This window comes from Equus przewalskii, chromosome 6, assembly GCF_037783145.1.
Source record: "Equus przewalskii isolate Varuska chromosome 6, EquPr2, whole genome shotgun sequence".
Classification (NCBI taxonomy): domain Eukaryota; kingdom Metazoa; phylum Chordata; class Mammalia; order Perissodactyla; family Equidae; genus Equus; species Equus przewalskii.
The window spans coordinates 43,191,771-43,214,109 of NC_091836.1; the positions used below are offsets into that span (position 1 = coordinate 43,191,771).

At 39.7% G+C, this 22,339-nt stretch overlaps 1 protein-coding gene across 18 annotated transcripts in view; it reads left to right on the top strand.

Annotated features, from left to right (window-relative positions):
• LOC103565182 (beta-galactosidase-1-like protein 3) overlaps positions 1–22,339 on the top strand; it is a 74,793-nt gene that overhangs the window by 38,394 nt on the left and 14,060 nt on the right. For 7 of the 18 annotated variants that reach the window (XR_011541000.1, XR_011540999.1, XR_011540998.1 and 4 more), the window contains 9 exons: positions 2,907–2,991; positions 4,206–4,343; positions 4,948–5,028; positions 5,707–5,813; positions 6,648–6,788; positions 7,109–7,180; positions 7,639–7,717; positions 8,182–8,269; positions 8,578–8,689. Coding sequence is in view for 13 of the 18 variants with exons in the window: in XM_070623516.1 (XP_070479617.1) it covers positions 2,907–2,991; positions 4,206–4,343; positions 4,948–5,028; positions 5,707–5,813; positions 6,648–6,788; positions 7,109–7,180; positions 7,639–7,717; positions 8,182–8,269; positions 8,578–8,689 (903 nt within the window). In the remaining 5 variants the exon portion in view is untranslated. Of the gene's footprint in view, positions 1–2,906; positions 2,992–4,205; positions 4,344–4,947; positions 5,029–5,706; positions 5,814–6,647; positions 6,789–7,108; positions 7,181–7,638; positions 7,718–8,181; positions 8,270–8,577; positions 8,690–22,339 lie in introns of those variants that run through there. The other 11 variants (XM_070623526.1, XM_070623519.1, XM_070623520.1 and 8 more) reach the window with 4 other exon arrangements.

Genomic DNA, 22,339 nt, shown 5'->3' on the forward strand with positions numbered 1-22,339 from the left:
CCAGCTGAGATTACAGGACTGCTCTCAGATGCCTCACAAGCAGACTTCTTCCTGCTAATAGTTTTCTCCTGTGATTCTTCAAATTACTTCTTTCCAAGATTCTGATACATTGCATTATGCAAAGTGTACTCCTTTTACCAGCTTGTGCACCCCATTCTGTAATCAAAAATAAGAAATTATTGGTATTACAGTGTAGAATATTCTTCTTTCTTAGAGGAAATCTGTACTGCTACCCTTTCCTAAAATCTTCAACCAAGAGCATCTTCTCTCTGCATTTTTTTTTAAAGATTTTATTTTTTCCTTTTTCTCCCCAAAGCCCCCCGGTACAAAGTTGTATATTCTTCATTGTGGGTCCTTCTAGTTGTGGCATGTGGGACGCTGCCTCAGCGTGGCCTGATGAGCAGTGCCATGTCCGCACCCAGGATTCGAACCAACGAAACACTTCGCTGCCTGCAGCAGAGCTCGTGAACTTAACCACTCGGCCACGGGACCAGCCCTCTCTCTGCATTTTTGAATCGTTGATAGACGTTCAATGCGTTGGCACTCTTTTCTCCTAATTTATATTTTGAAGTTTCAGATGTCTCTTAGATTTATGGAAGATATTATTTGTGTTTCATTTCTCATTCTTGGTTTTGGTTTTGAGAATTTCCAAGAGGAGACTGTTAAGTGGACCAATAACACAGTGCCACATTAACACCAGAAGTCAGTCTTTCCCCTTAAATACAAATGGAAAAAATCAAGGATTTATATTTATTTAGTAAAAGTTCCTAGTGAAAATATAATTACACTACCAATAAAGAAGAAAATGGAAACCAGGGAATATAGAGTTAATTCAGGAAACACAATATGATTTTGAAAATGCTTATTAATATGCATAGAGATATGGATAAGATTATTTATGCATGAGACAAGAGTAAGACATTAGAAAAAAGGGATAATCAGAGAACCAAAAAGCACTCCTTGAAATGAAAATCTAATATTTGAAATTAGAAATTAAATATAAGAGTTGGAAAGTACAGTTGAGGAAATTTCCTAGAAGTAGTACAAGTCAACAATAAATAAAGTATAAGAGACATGTAAATGTCTTAGAAGATCAATTTAGGTTGCCTAACATCTTGCCAATAATAGCTACAAAAAGAGAGGGCAAAGAACACAGAAGAAAGGAAATTACAGATAACTAAAATAAGAAAATTTCCTTTAACTGAAGGATATGTATCTCTAGATTTAAAGTTGCCCCTCAAATGGTAAGCACAATAAATGATAAAAACACCCTCACTGTAAAATTAACATCATAGGAAAACCATGGGCTTACATATCAACTAACAAGAATCAAATGTATAGGCTTTTAAAATATCAACATTGGATGATAGAAAGCAATGGAACATGCCTTTAAAATTCTGAGGATATTTGAATTTCAACTTAGAATTTTATACCCAGCCTAAATCTTAAGCAACTGTATTGATAAAAAAGATATCTTTAGGTACTTAATGACTCAGAATAATTATTTTCCATTACCCTTTCTATGGAAGTGTTTGGAGGATGCAGGAAATGAGGAATTAAACCAAGATAGAAGAACACATGAAATCCAGAAAACATTGTATCCACCCCCAAGGGATCAGCTAAGTCCTAGGATGGCAGGTCTTCAGGTTTACAGTATGATCATTTTTTATTACAGCAGGATGCTGGAGGACTCCAGGAACGCAATTGAGAATGCACAGTATGAATGCCTGACATATTCTCCAAGAGAAGCCCAGCCATAATTTTCCATTTTAATACAAATGGCACAACAATTAGGTAGTTCTGCTGTGAAGAAGATGTCAACTTTTAAAAACAGAACCTACATTCTTCAGCAGCCTTGAAAATGTTAGGCTAGATGTGGAATACAGGTATCAGGCTGAAAGCCTGTGGCATCTGACAGGTTAGGCACCAAGAATATGAATGTTAAAAGAGATACCTGTCGTTTTAGGTGAGAGTTAGTTTAGAAGTTTTGGAAAATGGAATTGCTTTGATATATTTTCTTCTAGTTTTGGATAGTAAGTCCTTTACAATCCAGAGACAATATAGTGTAATGGTTAAGAATGGGGTTCTGGAGCCAGGCTGGCTGAGTTCAAATGCCAGCTCTAGCATTTCCTCGCTGAGTGAACTTGGATCGGTTACCTAACCTCAATTTCTTCTTGTGTAAAATAGCGACTGACAGTATCTTCCTTATAGGTTGTCACACAGAACAAATTAAGTAAAGTACTTCAGATAGTGCTCAGCACATAGTGAGAATTCAATAATCATTAGTAAAAGGTATAATCCATAAAGACATTTATGATTCTTATATATATAATTGTTTATTAACCAAAATATACAAAGTAACAACTGTTAGAAATAAAAAAGAAATGAATAGAAACAGAATTACACTGGACATTTCAACATAGATGAGGGAGAATAAAATTAAATAAAGGTATAGAGGAAATGAACAATGCACTTAATAGACAACGTAACTTAGTGGCTGATATTTCAGGTGGGGCCTGGATTTGAATTGTGGCTCTGCCACAACCATCAGCGTGACCTCTGAGCCTCAGTTTCTATGGGAGGAGTTGCAGTCAGGTCCTTGTATATCCAAAACTGATTCTTTCAACATCAGCCTCACATGTGACAAGGCTGGGATTATTGATGATGCTATCCAGGTATAGCAGGAAGGCACATAAAGCAAGAATGATCCTGGAGATCACGAGTGCCGAGGAACAGTGGGAGAAACAAAGCTGTGGATGGTGGCAAAGGTGCAGCGGGTGAGGGGAATGGGGGGAGGTAAGTGCCGAATTGGGAAAAGGTGAAAAGCATGAGTTCCTCAAATCTCCATGTGTTGTATTCAGTTTTTCTTTTTGTCAGACTTAGCATTTGATTTGGTTTGTTTCTAGAGGGATAAGCCCATTATGATTATGGAATATTGGGTCGGCTGGTTCGACACGTGGGGAAGTAAGCACGAGGTTAAAGATGCGGGTGGTAAGTGTTTTGCAGTGTTTGACCCCAAGTAGAGATGGCCCTGAGTCGTGGATCATTCACACATTTCTCTGCTAACTAATCAGCTTGTTCAACCACAATTATTGGCTCAGACCCTATTATGTACAGGGACTTGGTTAGTCCTGAGGGTGCCCTGGTGAACAAAAGTTACCAGTTCCTAGCCCCAGAGAGCTTGTAATTTAGTGGAGTTGACAGATGATTAAGAAGTAAAATAATCAATATAGAATTCTACATCTGCAAGTGTTTGGAAGTAAACAAACAGGAGGCAGTGATAGGAAAGCTAGGGCCGACCTGCAGAGGGAAGACCAGGTGGTCATGGACAGGGTCCCTATCATTATTATGAAAACAAGTTCACTTGTGCCTGAAGTAAAGAAAACTGTTGAAAAGTACTCAGTAACTAGAAGACCCTGCTTTGAGCTGAAAAATAGAAAAAAAAAAAAAAGGCCACCACCACTACCATCCAACAGCAGTTTTCTGATCACTCTCATGTCAGGCTCTCTGCCGTGTTTCCACATACGTTCTCTCATCAGTTAATTCTCTCACCAGTCCCATGATGGAGTAGCAATTAGGACCTTCACTTAACAGATAAGGAAGCAGAGGCTCTGAGAGAGCAGACAGCCTATCTGAGGTCATACAAATAGGACAGAGCACAGCCAGGGCAGAATCCCACATCTAACTCACTTTTCACCACCCTGCTCCCTATTATGGCTGGGGGAAAGATGGTCATACCTGTAAAATCATGGTGACAAAACGAGTTTCTGTGGCTAAAGATTGAGAACAGCCACTCATGGACTAGTACATTGATTCTAAACCAGTGTCCCTAGACATTGCCCAAGAAAGTAGCAAGTGTACACTAATTATTTGTACAATTTCAAAAAAGTTTAATGAACATTAGAAATTTAAGTGACATAAAGGTTCTTAGGCTATTATTTAATACATGTAGCTTAGAGTCAAATTATGTCCATACTCTGGGAAAAATAATTTTTAAAAAGGCTCTTAGTATTGACAAGACTTGGTTTCCTAGAGTAGTTCTGGCCAATTCCACCTATTTTCTAGTTAGAATCCTAGTGGAGGGTGAAGGACCAAACAATGAAGTTGATTGTGGGGCCAGGTTGGGAATGATAAGATTTCGCCACAGACTTCTGTCCTCTCTTAATTTTTAATTTTCTATACGTCCTCATCTTTTTACTCTACAGATGTTAAGAACACCGTGTCTGAATTTATCAAATTTGAGATCTCCTTCAACGTATATATGTTCCACGGTGGAACCAACTTTGGTTTCATAAACGGGGCCATAAATTTTGTGAAGCACGCTGGTGTCGTCACTAGCTATGGCAAGTGTTCACTCGTATGGTCACCTCCCAGCACAGGTGTCATTGGAGCTTCACAGATGAGCCTCCAAAAGCAAGTTCTGGCATTATTGGGTTCTTGACCTATAATCTATACTGAGCATTGAGGATTTTCCTTTCTTCTGTGATGTTCGTAATGTCCCTCACAGGCTGTCGTTGCACTAGACTGGGCTGCCTGTGACCTAGAGCTCTGCTTCAGTCATTGCATACACTGTGCACCCCTTGACTTGAACCTTCCAAGAGAGACAGAATGCAAGTGGTGATTGCCATACGGGCACCATTAGGCACAGCTGGGCAGTCCAGATTGAGGAAAGAAGAGAGTGCCCATTAGAAAGTGACACAGAAGGATAAGCCCAGCGTCAGGACAGCCTCAGATCTCAGGCAGGCTTGTGGGGAATGTCCCTAGATTGGCATTAATGTCCCTAAATTGCATTCCCACATGGCAGCCTGGGATGGACTGGGCCAGGGGGCAGGGAAGATGTGTCTTCTCTCTCCTCTGGTGGTCCTGGCCCATTTCATGCAGAAGTGCTGAAACAGGGCCTGTTGTGGAGGATTACCTGGCCTATGACAGCGCCCTGGTGTCTTGCAGACTATGATGCTGTGCTCACAGAGGCCGGGGATTACACAAAGAAATATTCCAAGCTTCGAAAACTCTTTGGATCCATCTTAGGTACTCAGCAGCCATTTCAATTTGAGGGGTGGTCCTCCTCGTGAAGTGGAAGGCTGAGAGAGGGAAATCCTTCCCTCTCTGGGCAGAAGCCTAATGGAGCACTTAAGAGCAAGCGCAATCTTAAATTCAAATCCTGGTTTCCCACTTCAAAGCTGTGTGATTTTGCATGAGTGTTTTTAAGCCCCTTAAGCCTCAGTTTCTTCATTGAAACACTAAGACAGTGATACTCATCCCCTTTAATGATTGTGCAGATTAAGTAAGTTAGTATTTGTAAAACTGTTAGTATGCTGTATGACATAATACCCTCATATATAAAAGCAAAAATTGTTCTATTTAATTCTATTTAAATGAAGTTAATTAACCATCTACTATGTACTAGAAAGTAGATAAGCACCAGCATTGCCAAAAGGCTTAAGGCAGTTCTTGCTCCCTAAGAACCCTCCGCCTGAATGAACAATGTCACCCCTTAGAGGTCTGTGCATACAAAATGGCTCCAATTTAGTCACTATTGCTTTTTCGTCGCTCTTCGGAAAGTGTACCCACGTGCTGGGTTGGTACCTGTTTCTCTCGTTGGCTCTGGGATATGAGAGCTCATGGATAGGGAAGGGGAGGATTGGAGATATAACTCGGAGCAGTTATTTCAGGCACTTCTCGCCCCATGGCCCATTTTCATTGCAGCAGTTCCCCTGCCCCCCTTACCTGAACTCACTCCCAAGGCTGTGTATCCTTCTACGAGATCATCCCATTACTTGCCACTGTGGGATGTCCTACAGTACTTAGATGAGGTGAGTACTGCCTGGGCACTGGAATAGGGGGTGGCCATTGGAGACTTGGGGGAGAAGGCCTTGGACTGTGGAATAGAGATTCCTTCAAGAGCTTTTTGTTAAGTGTGGAAACTCATCCTCTGTATTTCATCCGAATTTAGAACTGTGGGACAAGAACCATAAGCTTCCTCTGGGTGGACTGGGAAGGGGTTTGAGCTTGAAGAGTGAGTCAGGATAAGGGGAGAAGCAGGATGTTAGAGGATCCTATTGCCCATCTCAGATGAATCCATCTGGTGAATGCTCTTGTGTGGGACTGCATGATCCAAATGGGAAAGGCTGCTGAGTTTCTGACTCCTCTTCACCATTAACTAGGCCAAATGACAGAAATTCTTTGCGTCCCTGCTCTCCTTTTAAAATTAGATTACTTGTCCCCTTTTGGAGAAAGGTGAAAATTGTTTGAAAAATATTAACTCTTGAATTCATTTTGTTTTCACCTCGCTATTGCTGTTTTAGATAAAAAGTAGTGACTGGCATGTTGTAGATGCTAAATAAATGTTTACTTAGTGCATAATTCTTTGCTCAACTTCAGTCACTTCAGAATATAACTTATTTACTCTGTCAATTCTCATGATTACAGCAATTGTTCCCTTTACCATGCTCCCACCATCCTCTGAGTGTTTTGGTCAGTGGAGACATAAAGGACAAGAGAATGATCACATAGCATCTGTTTTAGTAGTTCTCATCCAAAGAACTCTTGGGGACAGTTAGGAGGTAGAAGAAAAAATGACAAGGCTCTTAGAAGTATCCCGACTTCTCATCACCCTGGCTCCTGTTTCTGCCATGTCTCTCTCCTAGCCAGTCATGTCTAAAATGCCAGTCAGCATGGAGAATCTTCCTATAAACAATGGAAATGGTCAGTCCTATGGATTAGTCCTTTATGAGACTCCCATCTGCTCTGGAGGGCAGCTTCATGCCCATGTTCGAGATGTAGCACAGGTAGGGGCCAGCAGGCTGTCTGTGGAGGTAAGCAGACGTGTAGCCTAACTCTGCTATTGGGGAGGGCAGTTACTCACTGGTCAAATTTACTATTTGAAAGTAATTTTAAGCACCTACTGTGTGTGAGGCATTGAGAATATAAAGTCAAACCAAAGATTCTTGCTTTCTGCTTTATCACAACTTAAGTCTATTGGGGCCTCCCTGTCAGCTTCTAGGCATCTGTGAGCACCAAGGCTAGACACTTCCTTCATAATGACCTCCTCCCTAAACCAGAGCCTCTCTTCTTCCTTTCTGATCTGATCCTTGCTCTTCTTTTGAAGGTGTTTTTGAATGAGACAACAATAGGAATACTGGATGATAGTATTCGGAACTTGAAGATTCCTGAAGTCAAGGTATGTAATTCAAGAGTCTAGGTGCTGCCCTAGACCTCTGAATCAAAGGCAAACATAGCCTAGTCCTGAAATAGACGGCCACTTTTCTCTAGCATGACGCTTTGGTTCGCAGCAGGAACTGTTTAGGGCTCTAAGCAGAACAGCATCTCTCAGACCCAGGTACAGCGGAGCTGTAGCATACATGCTTCTGTGTGAATGGAACTTCCCCATTGAGCCCTTGAGTGACTTCTCTGAAAGGCACTGCTGAATCTCTCTGCATTTCCTAAAGGCAGACCAGAAGAGGAAAGGAAAGATTGAGTATGGAACAGGAACACAGAGAGGGAGGACAGCTGGGCTCTGGAGCCTCCTTTTATCCCATTTGCTTGTCTTTCCATCTGGGACTCATAGAAAAGAATGGTTTCTAGAGTAAAAACCCTACATGGACTTGTAGTCTCCATGAGCTGGTCTGTCCCTGGTAGGAATGTCAACTTCTAAGGATCCTGGTGGAGAATCAAGGACGAGTCAATTTTTCATGGAAAATTCAAAATCAGCAGAAAGGTAGGCTCTAGACCTGAGAAACAGGCTCTAATCTCTCTTCATGTTTCCTTGGATCCTAAGATTGGGATTATGTGGGGATTAGAAGGAAAAAAATGAGCCCCTCAGGCAGTGGGATACCTAGGTCCTGGGACCAAAGATGCAAGCTCCTTCCTTCTCCCTTGTTCTGCCTTCTCTAGTTTTCCAGGGTATGAAAGTAGTGCAATTGTGTTGAGTCCTGGCTTGTCCTAGAGCAGGGCCCAGTCTCCTTTTGGGAATTTCAGGGCAAGTTCTGATACCAACTAGGGACCTTTCTTGGTAGTATGGAAACATACAACAAGAAACTTTCAATCATAGCAGCTCAGACAAGTGTTTGCCTTTATGGCTGAGCCCTTGTCACAAGGTATATATGGGCTGCATTTCTTTGTTTAGATACTGGAGAATATCCAGTCTCTGTCCATATTCTCTTTCCTACCTCCCACCTGCAGGATTAACTGGACCTGTTACCATCAATAACATTTCCCTGGAGGGTTTTACTATCTATTCTCTGGAAATGAAAATGAGCTTCTTCAAGAGGTGTGTTCCTACTTAACGCCCAATAGATCCTTTGAGCGATCAGGGGACTTAGAGATTCCAAACTCTTCACTTTGCAGATGAAGAGCCCATGATTCAGAGAACTGAAGTGATTTACTCAGGATTGTAGAGTGCTTTGGAATCAGTACTAGAACTTTAGAACAAGTCTTCTGATTCCAATTTTATTGCTTTTAGTCTAAAACATCTCACTGAATCAGAATCCTAGTTCTGCATGGGAACTCTAGGGTCAATATCAGGACTGGAGTTGGGAAGGGGCTTTCCTCTCCCTCAAGGCATGGCCCTTCTTCCAGGCTCCGCTATGTCCCCTGGAGGCCTGTCCCAAACAGCTACTCAGGCCCTGCCTTCTACCGTGCTACACTGAGGGCTGGCTCTTCTCCCAAGGACACCTTCCTGAGACTACTGGTAAGTGAGTTGCCCTCATCTCCTTGGTGCCTGCCCCAAACACCTATACTTTTTAAAGAGTCTTGAAGCAAAGCTATAGTGTTCCTGGCAGGAATACATCCCTTTCTTCTTTCTTTTTCTCCCAACCTTTCTCAATCATCCTAATTTATCATTGTTTAAAAAATAATCCATCAAAACACAATGGAAAAATTCAAATAATAACAAGATGTAAACAGCAAACACTGGAAGTTCTCCTTCAAACCCACTCCCATTCCAATTCCTCTCTTCTCGGAACTAAGTATCATGAAGTCTATGTGATTTCATATGTAACTTTGCCTAAACACATACACAATTACACTAATGGGAGCATTCTATAAATTATATTCTGCAACTTGTTTTTTTTGAGGGGGTTAATTTTTAACTAGTATATCTTTTTATGTATAAACACACATAGATAAATGCACAAAATATGAACGTACAGATCAATAAATATCTCAAAGTCAACACCATAGAATTACCATTGAGAAAAAAAATATATTGTCAGCAACCCTTCAAATCACTGTCTCCCCTTCTCCCTAAAAGGTAGCCATTATCTTGACTTCTAATACTAATTCAGCGTTTTCTCCTTTGATTTCATGTAAATTGCATTACATAGTATGTCTTCTTTTTTTAAATTTTATTGAGGTGATATTGCCTTTTAATATTGTGTAAACTTCAGGTGTACATTGTTATATTTCAGTTTCTGTATAGACTGCATCGTGTTCACCACCCATAGTCTAGTTTTTATCCGTCACCATACACATGTACCCCTATACCACTTAAACCCTCCCCCCAACCCCTTTTCCTCTGATAACCACTAATCTGTTATCCTTATGTATGTGTTTGTTTGTTTACCTTCCACATATGAGTGAAATCATATGGTATTTGTCTTTCTCTGTCCGACTTATTTTGCTTAGCATAATACCTTCAAGGTCCATCCATGTGGTTTCAAATGGCAAGATTTTGTCTTTTTTTTTTTGCAGCTGAGTAGTATTCCATTGTGTATATATATATATATCACATCTTCTTTATCTGTTCATCTGTTGATGGGCACTTGGGTTGCTGCCACATCTTGGCTACTGTGAATAATGCTGCAGTGAACATAGGGGTGTATAAATCTTTTAAAATTGTTGATTTCGTGTTCTTTGGATAATACCCAGTAGTGGAATAGCTGGATCATATGGTATTTCTATTTTTAGTTTTTTGAGAAATCTCTATACTGTTTTCCATAGTTGCTGTGCCAGTTTACATTCCCACCGGCAGTGTATGAGGGTTCCCTTTTCTCCACATCCTCTCCAACACTTATTTCTTGTTAGTTATAGTCATTCTCATGGGTATAAGGTGATATTCCATTGTAGTTTTGATTTGCGCTTCCCTAATAATTAGTGATTAGTGATGTTTAACATCTTTTCATGTGCCTGTTGGCCATCTGTATATCTTCTTTGGAAAAATGTCTGTTCAGATCCTCTGCCCATTTTTTGATCAGGTTCATTTTTTTGTTGTTGAGTTGTATGAATTATTTATATATTTTGGAAATTAACCTCTTGTTGGATATATGATTTGCAAAAATTTTATCCAAGTTGGTGAATGTCTTTTCATTTTGTTGATGGTTTCCTTTACTTTTCAGAAGCTTCTTAATCTGATGAAGTCCCACTTATTTATTTTTTCTTTTGTTTGCCTTGCCTGAGTAGACATGGTATTCGAAAAGGTGCTGCTAAGACTGATGTCAAAGAGTATACTGCCTATGTTTTCTTCTAAGAGTTTTATGGTTTCAGATCTTACATTCAAGTCTTTAATCCATTTTGAGTTAATTTTTTTGTGTGGTGTAAGATAATGCTCTACTTTTATTCTTTTGCATGTGGCTGTCCAGGTTTCCCAACACCATTTATTGAAGAGACTTTCTTTTCTCCATTGTATGTTCTTGGCTTCTTTGTCAAAGATGAGCTGTCCATAGACGCGTGGTTTTATTTCTGGGTTCTCAATGCTGTTCTATTGATCTGGCGTCTGTTTTTCTGCCAATACCATGCTGTTTTGATTACTACAGCTTTGTTGTATAATTTGAATTCAGGGAGTGTGATACTTCCAAATTTGTTCTTTTTCCTTGGGATTGTGTTGGCTATTTTGGGTCTTTTGTTGTTCCATATAGATTTCAGGATTCTTTTGTTCTATTTCCATGAAGAATGCCATTGGGATTCTGATTGGGATTTCATTGAATCTGAGGATTGTTTTAGGTAATATGGAAATTTTTACTATGCTTATTTTTCCCATCAATTAGCATGTAATATCTTTTCATTTCTGTATGTCTTCTTCGATTTCCTTCAATAACGTCTTATAGTTTTCAGTATATAGGTCTTTCACCTCCTTGGATAAATTTATTCCTACATATTTTATTCTTTGTGTTGCAATTTTAAATGGGCTTATATTCTTAACTTCACTTTCTGCTAGTTCGTTATTAATGTATAGAAATGTAACTGATTTTTGTATGTTGATTTTGTATATTGAAACTTTACTGTGTTTGTTGATTCTTTCTAATAGTTTTCTGGTGGTTTCGTTAGGGTTTTCTGTATATAGAGTCATGTCATCCACAAATAATGAGAATTTCACTTTTTCCTTTCCAATCTGATCCCTTTTATTTCTTTTTCTTGACTCATTGCTCTGTCTAAAACTTCTAGTACTGCGTCAAATAAGAGTGGCAAGAGTGGGCACCCTTGTCTTCTTCCTGTTCTCAGAGGAAAGGCTTTCAGTTTTTTATCACTGAGTATGATGTTGGCTGTGGGTTTGTCAAATATGGCCTTTATTATGTTGAGGTACTTTCCTTCTATACCCCCCCTTTTTTTTTGCTGAGGAAAATTTTCCCTGAGCTAACATGTGTTGCCAATCTTCCTCTTTTTTGCTTGAGGAAGATTAGCCCTGAGCTAACATGTGTGCCAATATTCCTCTAATTTGTATGTGAGTTGCTGCCACAGTATGGCTGAAGGTGGTGTAGGTCTCTGCTGGGATCTGAACCCATGAACCTGGGCCACTGAAGCAGTGTACCAAACTTAACCACTTATGCCATGGGCCCACCAGAATCTATACCAATTTTATTTAGAATTTTTATCATAAATGGATGTTAGTTCTTGTCAAATGCTTTCTCTACATCTATTGAGATGATCGTGTGAATTTTACTCTTCATTTTGTTAATGTGGTGTATCACATTGATTGATTTGCAGATGTTGAACCATCCCTGCATCCCTGGAATAAATCCCACTTGATCATGGTGTATGATCCTTTTAATGTAGTATTGTATTCGATTTGCTAATATTTTGTTGAGGATTTTTACATCTATATTCATCAGCGATATTGGCCTGTAATTTGCCTTTTTTGTGTTGTCCTTGTCTGGTTTTGGGATCAGGGTAATGTTGGCCTCATAAAATGCATTAGGAAGCATCCTGTCCTCTTCAGTTTTTGGAAGAGTTTGAGAAGGATAGGAATTAAGTCTTCTTTGAGTGTTTGGCTGAATTCACCAGAAAAGCCATTTGGTCCTGGACTTTTGTTTTTTGAGAGGTTTTAGATTACTGTTTCAAGCTCTTTGCTTGTGATTGGTCTATTCAGAGTCTCTATTTCTTCTTGGTTCAGGTTTGGGAGATTGTATTATTCTAAGAATTTATCCATTTCTTCTGCGTTATCCAGTTTGTTGGTGCATAGCTCTTCATAATACTCTCTTATAATCTTGTGGTGTCTATTGTAATTTCTCCTCTTTCACTTCTGATTTTATTTATTTGAGTCTTCTCTCTTTCTTTTTTAGTGAGTCTGGCTAAGGAGTTGTCAATTTCATTTATTTTCTCAAAGAATCAGGTCTTAGTTTCATTGATCCTGTCTATTGTTTTTTCAGTCTCTATTTCAATTATTCCTGTTCTTTTTTTTTATCTTGAGGAAGATTGTCCCTGAGCTAACATCTGTGCCAATCTTCCTCTATTTTATATGTGGGATGCTGCCACAGCATGGCTTGATGAGCAGTGTGTAGGTCCATGCCTGGGGTCAGAACCCATGAAACCTGGGCTGCTGAGTGGAGCATGCAAACTTAACCATTATGCCACTGGGCCAGCACTCCTGCTCTGACTTTTATTATTTCCTTTCTTCTACTGACTTTGGGCTTTGTTTGTTCTTTTTCTGGTTCTTCAGGTGTAGGGTAAGCTTGTCTATTTGAGATTTTTCTTGTTTCTTGAGGTAGGCCTGTATTGTTATAAATTTCCCTCTTAATACTGTTTTTCTACATCCCATAAGTTTTGGTATGTTGTATTTTCATTTTTATTTGTCTCTTTGTATTTTTTATTTCTCCTTTGATTTCTTCACTGATCCAAAAGTTGTTCAGTAGCTTGTAGCTTAGTCTCCACGTTTTTGTGACTCTCTCAGCTTTTTCTTGTAGTTGACTTCTAGTTTGATAGCATTGTGGTTGAAAAAGGTGCTTGATATGATTTCAGACTTCTTAAATTTATTGAGGCTTGCTTTGTTTCCCAACATATGGTATATCTTTGAGAATGCTCCATGTGCACTTGAGAAGAATGTATATTCTGCTGTTTGTGGCTGGAATGTTCTATGTATATCTCTTAAGTCGATCTGGTCTAGTGTTTCATGTAAGGCCACTGTTTCCTTGTTGACTTTCTGTCTGGATGCTCTATCTATTGTGTTGGTGTCAATTTCTCCCTTTAGTTCTGTTAATAGTTGCTTTATATACTTTGGTGTTCCTGTGTTAGGTGCATATATATTAATAAATGTATGTCTCCTTGGTGGAATCTCCCTTTTATCGTTATATATTGTCTATCTTTTTCTCTCATTATCTTTCTTTTCTTTAATTCTGCTTTGTCTGATGTAATTATGGCTACACTCACTTTCTTTTGCTTGCTATTTGTTTGCAGTGTCACCCTTAACTCTGAGCCTATGTTTGCCTTTAGAGCTGAGATGTCTTTTCTAGAGGCAGAGTATTGTTGGGTCTGTTTTTTGATCCATCCAGCCACTCTGTGTCTTTTGATTGGTGAATTCAATCTATTTAGATTTAGAGTGGTTATTCATATATGAGAGCTTAATACTGCCATTTTATCTTTTGCTTTATGGTTGTTCTATTTTTCTATTGTTTGTTTTCACTTGTATTTCTGTCTGCCATTTCAGTTTGTTGGTTTCCTGTGATGGTTTTCTCTTTATTTATGATTTGTGACTCCTGATTCTTTGTTTTGTGGTTAACATGAGGTTTGTTTAATAGATCTCATAGATGAGAAAGTCCATTTTCTGATATTCTCTTATCTCTATTAGCCTAAGCAAGTTCCATCCCTTCCGCTTCCCCTTCTATGTTTTGCTTGTCACAAATTATTCTTTGTTGTTGTGAGTTTGTGACCATTTTTGATGCTTTCTTTCTCTTTACCGTTTACTTTTTGTTTGCTAACCTGTTTTGATATAGAGCTGAAATTTTCTGATTTCGTCTGTCTATTTATCTCCTTGCTCAAAGCTTTGTAAACCTTTGCCCTTTTATTTCAGGTAGAAGGGCTCCCTTCATCATTTCTTATAAGGCAGGTCTAGTGGTAATGAACTCTCTCAGCTTTTGCTTGTCTGGAAAAGCTTTCATTTCTTTGTCATTATCTGAAGGATAATTTCACTGGATAGAGTATTTTTGGCTGACAGTTTTTGTCTTTCAGTATTTTGTATATATCATTCCACTCTCTCCTAGCCTGTAAGGTTTCTGCTGAGAAATCTTCTGAAAGCCGGGAGTTCCTTTGCAGCTTACTTTTTCTCTCTTGTTGCCCTTAATACTTTTTCTTTGTCATTGACCTTTTATTGTTGTTGTCATTAAGGAATATTTGCCCTGAGCTAACATCCACTGCTCTTTTTGGATGTGAGCCACTGCCACAGCAGGCTACTGATTGGTGAGTCATGTAGGTATGCACCTGGGTAACAAACCTGGGCCACTGAAGCAGAGCATGCCAAATGTAACCACTAGACCACTGGGGCTGGCTCTGTCATTGACTTTTGATAGTTTTAGTATTGTATGCCTTGGAGAAGGTCTTTTTGGATTGATGTAATTAGGAGTTCTATTGTCTTCATGTATTTGCATTTGCAGTTCTTTCCCTAGGTTTGGGAAGTTCTCAGCTATTATTTCTTTGAATAAGCTCTCTGCTCCTTTCTTCCTCTGGGATATTTATAATCCTTATGTTACTTTTCCTAATTGAGTCAGATATTTCTGAAAGAATTTCTTCACTTTTTAAAAATCTTAGTTCTCTCCCCTCCTCCACCTCAATCATTTCTAGGTTTCTACCTTGAAGCTCACTGATTCTCTTTTCCATAAAGTCTGCTCTATTTTTTATGCTCTCTACATTAATTTTTATCCCATTAATTGTGTTCTTCACCTTCAGAATTTTTGGGGTATTTTTTAAGCTTCAATCTCTTTGGTGATGTATTCTTTCTATTCATTAATTTTATTCCTGAGCTTATTGAAGTGTCTTTCTGAGTTTTCTTGTAGGTCATCGAGTTTCTTCATGACAGCTAATTTGAATTCTCTGTCAGTCAGATTGTAATCTGTGACTTCAAGTTTGGTTTCTGGAGAGCTATCATTCTCCTTCTGTTCTTCCATGTTATTGTTTTTCACGGTGCTTGGTGAATTGATCCTTTACTGGCACATTTGTGGTAGTAACCACCTTTCTCATTTGGGTGAGGCTTTGGTTACTTTAGTTCTGAGCTGCATCTGGTTGTATTTGAGACCCTGCACTTTCCACCCTCCACTGCCTCCTTGTGCTGCTTGTGCCTCTGAGGTTGCTGGTGCCTTGCTGCTTTTGTTGTTGCTGAAGTTGCAAGTGTTGCCACCAGGGTCACCAGGCTGTGAGCACTTCTGCAGCTTCCAGGGTCACCTGGGTCTCTTGTCCCCCACTTACTCTCTGTGAGCTCTCCATGGGCTCAGTGCTGCTTCCTTATGCACCACTTGCACTACTGCTCCTGGGTTGTCTTGGAGTGCTGGCAGCACTGCTGCAAGGAGTCATGGCTTCACAGGTGTTGCTGTTGCTGTTGGGGGCCCAGGTTCTTGTAGGCAGCCACTGCTTCTGGTAGAGCCACTGGTGGGGGGGGTGCCACCACTGGGGTTCAGGCCTCAGGTCCTGCTGTGGTTCCTGAAGCCTCAGGCCACAGGTGCCTCCTGCCACTGCTAGGGGAGGCGTAGGGGCTAAGCTGCAAGTGTTGTTGCTGGCCCTGCAGTCTCTGGTCACTGGCACTTGCTGGTGTGCTTTTTAAATTTTTTTTTAATTGAGTTTATGATAGTTTACAATCTTGTGAAATTTCAGTTGTACATTATTGTTATTCATGTTGTAGGTGCACCCCTTCACCCTTTGTGCCCACTCTGCATCCCCCTTTCCCCTGGTAGCCCCTAATCTGTTCTCTTTGTCCACATGTTTAAATTCCTCATATGAGTGGAGTCATACAGAGATTGTCCTTATCTGTCTGGCTTATTTCACTTAACATAATTCCCTCAAGGTCCATCCATGTTGTTGTGAATGGGATAATTTTATTCTTTTTTTATGGCTGAGTAATATTCCATTGTATATACATACACCATATCTTCTTTATCCAATCTTCAGTTGATGGGCACTTAGGTTGCTTCCATGTCTTGGCTATTGTAAATAATGCTGCAATGAACCTAGGGGTGCATGGGACTTTTGGAATTGCTGACTTCAAGCTCTTTGGATAGATACCCAGTAGTGGGATAGCTGGGTCATATGATATTTCTATTTTTAATTTTTTGAGAAATCTCCATACTGTTTTCCATAGTGGCTGCACCAGTTTGCATTCCCACCAGCAGTGTATGAGGGTTCCTTTTTCTCCACAATCTCTCCAACACTTGTTACTTTTTGTTTTGGTTATCTTTGCCATTCTAATGGGTGTAAGGTGATATCTTAGTGTAGTTTTGATTTGCATTTCCCTGATGATCAGTGATGATGAGCATCTTTTTATGTGCCTATTGGCCATCTGTGTGTCTTCTTTGGAGAAATGTCTGTTCATGTCTCCAGCCCACTTTTTGATCGGGTTGTTTGATTTTTTGTTGTTGAGTGTGTGCATTCTTTATATATTATGGAGATTAACCCTTTGTTGGATATATGACTTGCAAATATTTTTTTCCCAATTAGTGGGGTTTTTTTTTGGTTTCAATCCTATTTTCCCTTGCCTTGGAGAAGCTCTTTAGTTTGATGAGGTCCCATTTGTTTATTGTTTTGATTGTTTCCCTTCTCTGAGAAGACATGGTGTCCGAAAAGATCCTTTTAATACTGATGTCAAAGAATGTACTGCCTACGTTTTCTTCCAGAAGCCTTATGGTTTCAGGTCTCACCTTTAGGTCTTTGATCCATTTTGAGTTTATTTTGGTGAATGGTGAAAAAGAATGGTCAATTTTCATTCTTTTACATATGGCTTTCCAGTTTTCCCAGCACCACTTGTTGAAAAGACTTTCTTTTCTCCATTGTATGCCCTCAGCTCCTTTGTCGAAGATAAGCTGTCCATAGATGTGTGGTTTTATTTCTGGGCTTTCAATTCAGTTCCATTGATCTGTGCACCTGTTTTTGTACCAGTACCATGCTGTTTTGATTACTGTAGCTTTGTAGTATGTTTTGAAGTCAAGGATTGTGATGCCTCCAGCTTTGTTCTTTTTTCTCAGGATTACTGTAGCAATTCTGGGTCTTTTGTTGCCCCATATGAATTTTAGGATTCTTTGTTCTATTTCTGTAGAGAATGTCATTGGGATTCTGATTGGGATTGCATTGAATCTGTAGATTGCTTTAGGTAGTATGGACATTTTAACTACATTTATTCTTCCAATCCATGTACGTGGAATGTCTTTCCATTTCTTTATGTCCTCATCCATTTATTTCAGGAAAGCCTTGTAGTTTTGTTGTATAAGTCCTTCACTTCCTTAGTTAAATTCACCCCAAGGGATTTTATTTTTCTTGCAATTGTGAGTGGTATTGTGTTCTTAAATTCTTTTTCTGTTAGTTTGTTAATAGAGTATAGAAATGCTACTGATTTATGTATGTCGATTTTATATCCTGCAACTTTGCTGTAGTTCTTGATTATTTCTAAAAGTTTTCCAATTGATTCTTTGGGGTTTTCTGTATATAAGATCATGTCATCTGCAAACAGCGAGAGTTTAACTTCTTCCCTCCATATTTGGATTCCTTTTATCCCTTTCTCTTGCCTGATTGCTCTGTCCAGGACCTCCAGTACTATGTTAAATAAGAGTGGTGATAGAGGGCATCCTTGTCTCATTCCTGTTTTCAGGGGGATGGTGCTCAGTTTTTGCCCATTGAGTATGATGTTGGCTGTGGGTTTGTCATATACGGCCTTGATGATGTTGAGGTAATTTCCTTCTATCCCCATTTTGTTCAGAGTTTTTATCATAAATGGCTGTTGGATCTTGTCAAATACTTTCTCTGCATCTATTGAGATGGTCATGTGGTTTTTATTCCTCAACTTGTTGATCTGGTGTATCACGTTGATTGATTTGTGGATGTTGAACCATCCCTGTGTCCCTGGTATGAATCCCACTTGATTGTGATGTATGATCCTTTTGATGTATTGCTGAATTCTGGTGGCCAAAATTTTGTTGAGAATTTTTGCATCTGGGGCTGGCCCGGTGGTGCAGTGGCTAAGTTTGCACGTTCCGCTTCTCAGCAGCCTGGGGTTCACTGGTTCAGATCCTGGGTGCGGACATGGCACTGCTTCGCACGCCATGCTGTGGGAGGTGTCCCACGTATAAAGTAGAGGAAGATGGGCATGATGTTAGCTCAGGGCCAGGCTTCCTCAGCAAAAAAAGAGGAGGACTGGCAGTACTTAGCTCATGGCTAATCTTCCTCAAAAAAAAAAAAAAAAGAATTTTTGTATCTATGTTCATCAGCGATATTAGCCTGTAGTTCTCCTTTTTTGTGCTGTCCTTTTCAGACTTTGGTATCAGAGTGATTTTGGCCTCGTAGAATGTGTTAGAAAGTGTTCCATCCTCCTTAATTTTTTGGAACAGCTTGAAAAGGATAGGTATTAAATCCTCTCTGAAAGTTTGGTAGAATTCCCCAGGAAAGACGTCTGGACCTGGGGTTTCATTCTTTGGGATGCTTTTGATTGTTGTTTCAAGCTCTTTCCTTGTGATTGGTCTGTTCAGATTGTCTGTTTCTACTTGACTCAGCTTTGGGAGGTTGTAAGAATCTAAGAATTTACCATTTCCTCTATATTATCCATTTTGTTGGCGTATAGTTTTTCATAGTATTCTCTTTTAATCCGTTGTATTTCTGTGGAGTCTTGTAATTTCTCCTATTTCATTTCTGATTTTGTTTATTTGAGCTTTCCCACTTTTTTTCTTTGTAAGTCTGGCTAGGACTTTCTCAATTTTATTTATCTTCTCAAAGAACCAGCTCTTTGTTTCATTTATCCTTCCTATTGCCTTTTTGTTTCAATAGCATTTATTTCTGCTCTGATTTTTATTATTTCTCTCCTGCTGACTTTGGGCTTTGTTTGTTCTTCTTTCTCTAATTCAGTTAGGTGTAGTTTAAGATTGCTTATTTGGGATTTTTCTTGTTTGTTAAGGTGTGCCTGTATTGTGATGAATTTCCCCCTTAATACAGCTTTTGCTGTGTCCCATATGAGTTGGTATGACATGTTATCATTTTGATTTGTCTCCAGATACTTTTTGATTTCTTCTTTAATTTCTTCAATGATCCATTGCTTGCTCAATAGCATATTGTTTAGTCTCTACATCTTTGTCCCTTTCTCAGCTTTTTTCTTGTGATTAATTTCTAGCTTTATAGCATTATGAACAGAGAAGATACTTGTTATTATTTCTATTTTTTTTAATTTATAGAGGTTTGCCTTGTTTCCCAACATATGGTCTATCCTTGATAATGTTCCATGTGCACTTGAGAAGAATGTGTATTCTGCTGTTTTTGGATAGAGTGTTCTATATATGTCTATTAAGTCCAACTGTTTTAGCTTTTCATTTAGCTCCACCATTTCCTTGTTGATTTTCTGTCTGGATGATCTGTCCAATGATGTGAGTGGGGTGTTGAGGTCCCCTACTATTATTGTGTTGTTTTTAACATCTTCCTTTAGGTCTGTTAATAGTTGCTTTATGAACTTTGGTGCTCCTATGTTGGTTGCATAGATATTTATAAGTGTTATTTCTTCTTGATGGAGTGTTCTTTTGATCATTATATACTGACCCTCTATGTCTCTCTTTACCTGCCTTATGTTGAAATCTTCTTTGTCTGATATAAGTATTGTGACACCTCCTTTCTTTTTTTTTTTTTTTTTTTGCCATTAGCTTGGATTATCTTCTTCCACCCCTTCAATCTGAGCCTGTGTTTGTCATTGGGGCTGATGTGTGTTTCCTGGAGGAAACAGATTGTTGGATTTTGTTCTTTAATCCATCTTGCCACTCTGTGTCTTTTTATTGGAGAGTTCAATCCGTTTACATTGAGGGTGATTTTTTGATGCATGAAGTCTTAATGCTGTCATTCTGTCACTTGTTTTCCAGTTTTCCTGCATTACCTTTGTTTCTTGTCCTGTGTGTTTTGGCCTACCCATTGACATCTGCAGTTTCTTATTTTCTTACTTATTTTTTGTGTCTCTGTTCTGTTTTTAAGGTTAGTGGCTACCCTGAAGTGTGTATTCAGAATCTCGTGAATAGCAGTCCATTTTCTGGTGGCCTCTTACTTCCTTAGCCTAGACTGATTCAGTCCCTTTCCTCCTCCCCTCCTAAATTATTATTTTCATCTCTTATTCCAACTTGTGTTGTGAGTTTGTGGTTAGAGTGATGAGATTGTCTTTGCTTTGGTGATTTACTTCCCTTTATCCTAATGCTATAGTTGAATATTTTCTATCCTATTCCGATTCTATTTGTCTCCCTACTCTGTGTTTTGTGACCCCTTTCTCCCTTTTTTAATTTTTTCAAGTATGAGAGCCTTCTTGAGGATTTCTTGTAGTGGAGGTCTCGTGGCTATGAAGTCCCTTAGCTTTTGTTTGTCTAGGAAAGATTTAATGTCTCCCTCATATCTGAAGGATATTTTTGCTGGATAGAGTATTCTTGGCTGAAGATTTTTATCCTTTAAAGTTTTGAATATGTCATTCCAATCTCTCCTAACTTGTAAGGTTTCTGCAGAGAAGTCCACTGAAGGCCTGATAGGGGTTCCTTTTTAGGTTATTTTCTTCTGCCTTGCTGCGCTTAGTATTCTTTATTTGTCATTCTCTTTTGCAATTTTTACTACTATATGCCTTGCAGTAGGTCTTTTTACATTGACAAATGTAGGAGATCTGAAAGCTTCCTCCACACTTATTTCTCTCTCATTCTCCAGATTTGGGAAGTTCTCTGCTATTATTCCTTTGAGCACACTTTCTGCTCCATTCTCCTTTTTATCGCCCTTGGGGATTCCAGTTATTCTTATATTGCATCTCCTCATTGAGTCAGCTATTTCTCGGAGATTTTCTTCATTCCTTTTTATTCTTAATTCTCTCCTTTCCTCTGTCTGGATCCATTCAACCTGTCTATCTTTGATTACTCTGATTTGCTCCTCTATGGCAGCCACACAGGCACTCAGGGAATCTGTATTCTCTTTTATCTGATCCATTGTATTTTTCATCCCTAGAATTGCTGATTGATTCTTCTTTATAGTTTCAATCTCTTTTGTGAAGTATCTCCAGAACTCATTGACTTGGTTCTCTATATTTTCCTTTGCCTCATTGAGTTTTTTGACTATAGCTATGCTGAATTCATTTTCGTTTAGTTTACTTATTTCTGAGTCCTCAGGGCATAATTCTGGGTGCTTGCTTTCCCTCTGGTCTGGAGATTTGATGAATTGATGGATGCTGGAAGAAGGATGGGTCTTCCCCAGGGTGATATTATTCCGTTGCAGTTACAGCCCATTGCCACTAGATGGGGGTCGAGAGCCATGTATTCTGAGCCCTCTGGCTTCAGCCGAGATGGCAGCGCTCAGTGCAGGTTGAGGGAGGGAGGCGTACTTTCTCTCTGGTGCAGACCCGGTTTCCTGATCAGCTCTTGCTATCTGCTCTCCTGGGGTCTTGGCTTGCTGAGGTCACCCCATGTGAAAGCTTTCCCCCATTAGAGGGTTTCTGCTGCATGGGTCTTTGGGAGTCCTTGGTGATCCTGCGGATGTGCGGCCCCTCCCCTTCTTCTTCCCTCACCTGGTGCAGCAATCCCGGTCTCTAGGGGAGGAAGCGAAGTTCTCTCTTACCCTCTTCCAGCTCCTCCAAGGGGGGCTCCAGTCTCTGTGCCCTCTGTCGTTTGGCTGCTGTGGGTCTCTGAGGATTTCTGTGCTATTAGGATATTTTTTTGTTGGAATATGGTTGCTCTTTTTTTGTTGTATGATGGAGGGGAGAGAGTCCCAGGCAAGATCACTCAGCCATGACTCTGACATCACTGCCACTGGTGTGCTTTTTGAAGCCTCAGGTCATGGCACCCTGCTGCTGCTGGTGAATCTGAATTTTGGTTGCTGTCCCCACTCCTGGAGAGACCAGTGCCACTGCCAGAGGAGGAGGAGGGGGCTGGGTCACCAGCACTGCTCTGTGTCCTGAAGCCTCAGGACGTGTGTGCCACCTGCCACTGCTGGAGGGGGTAGGGGCCAC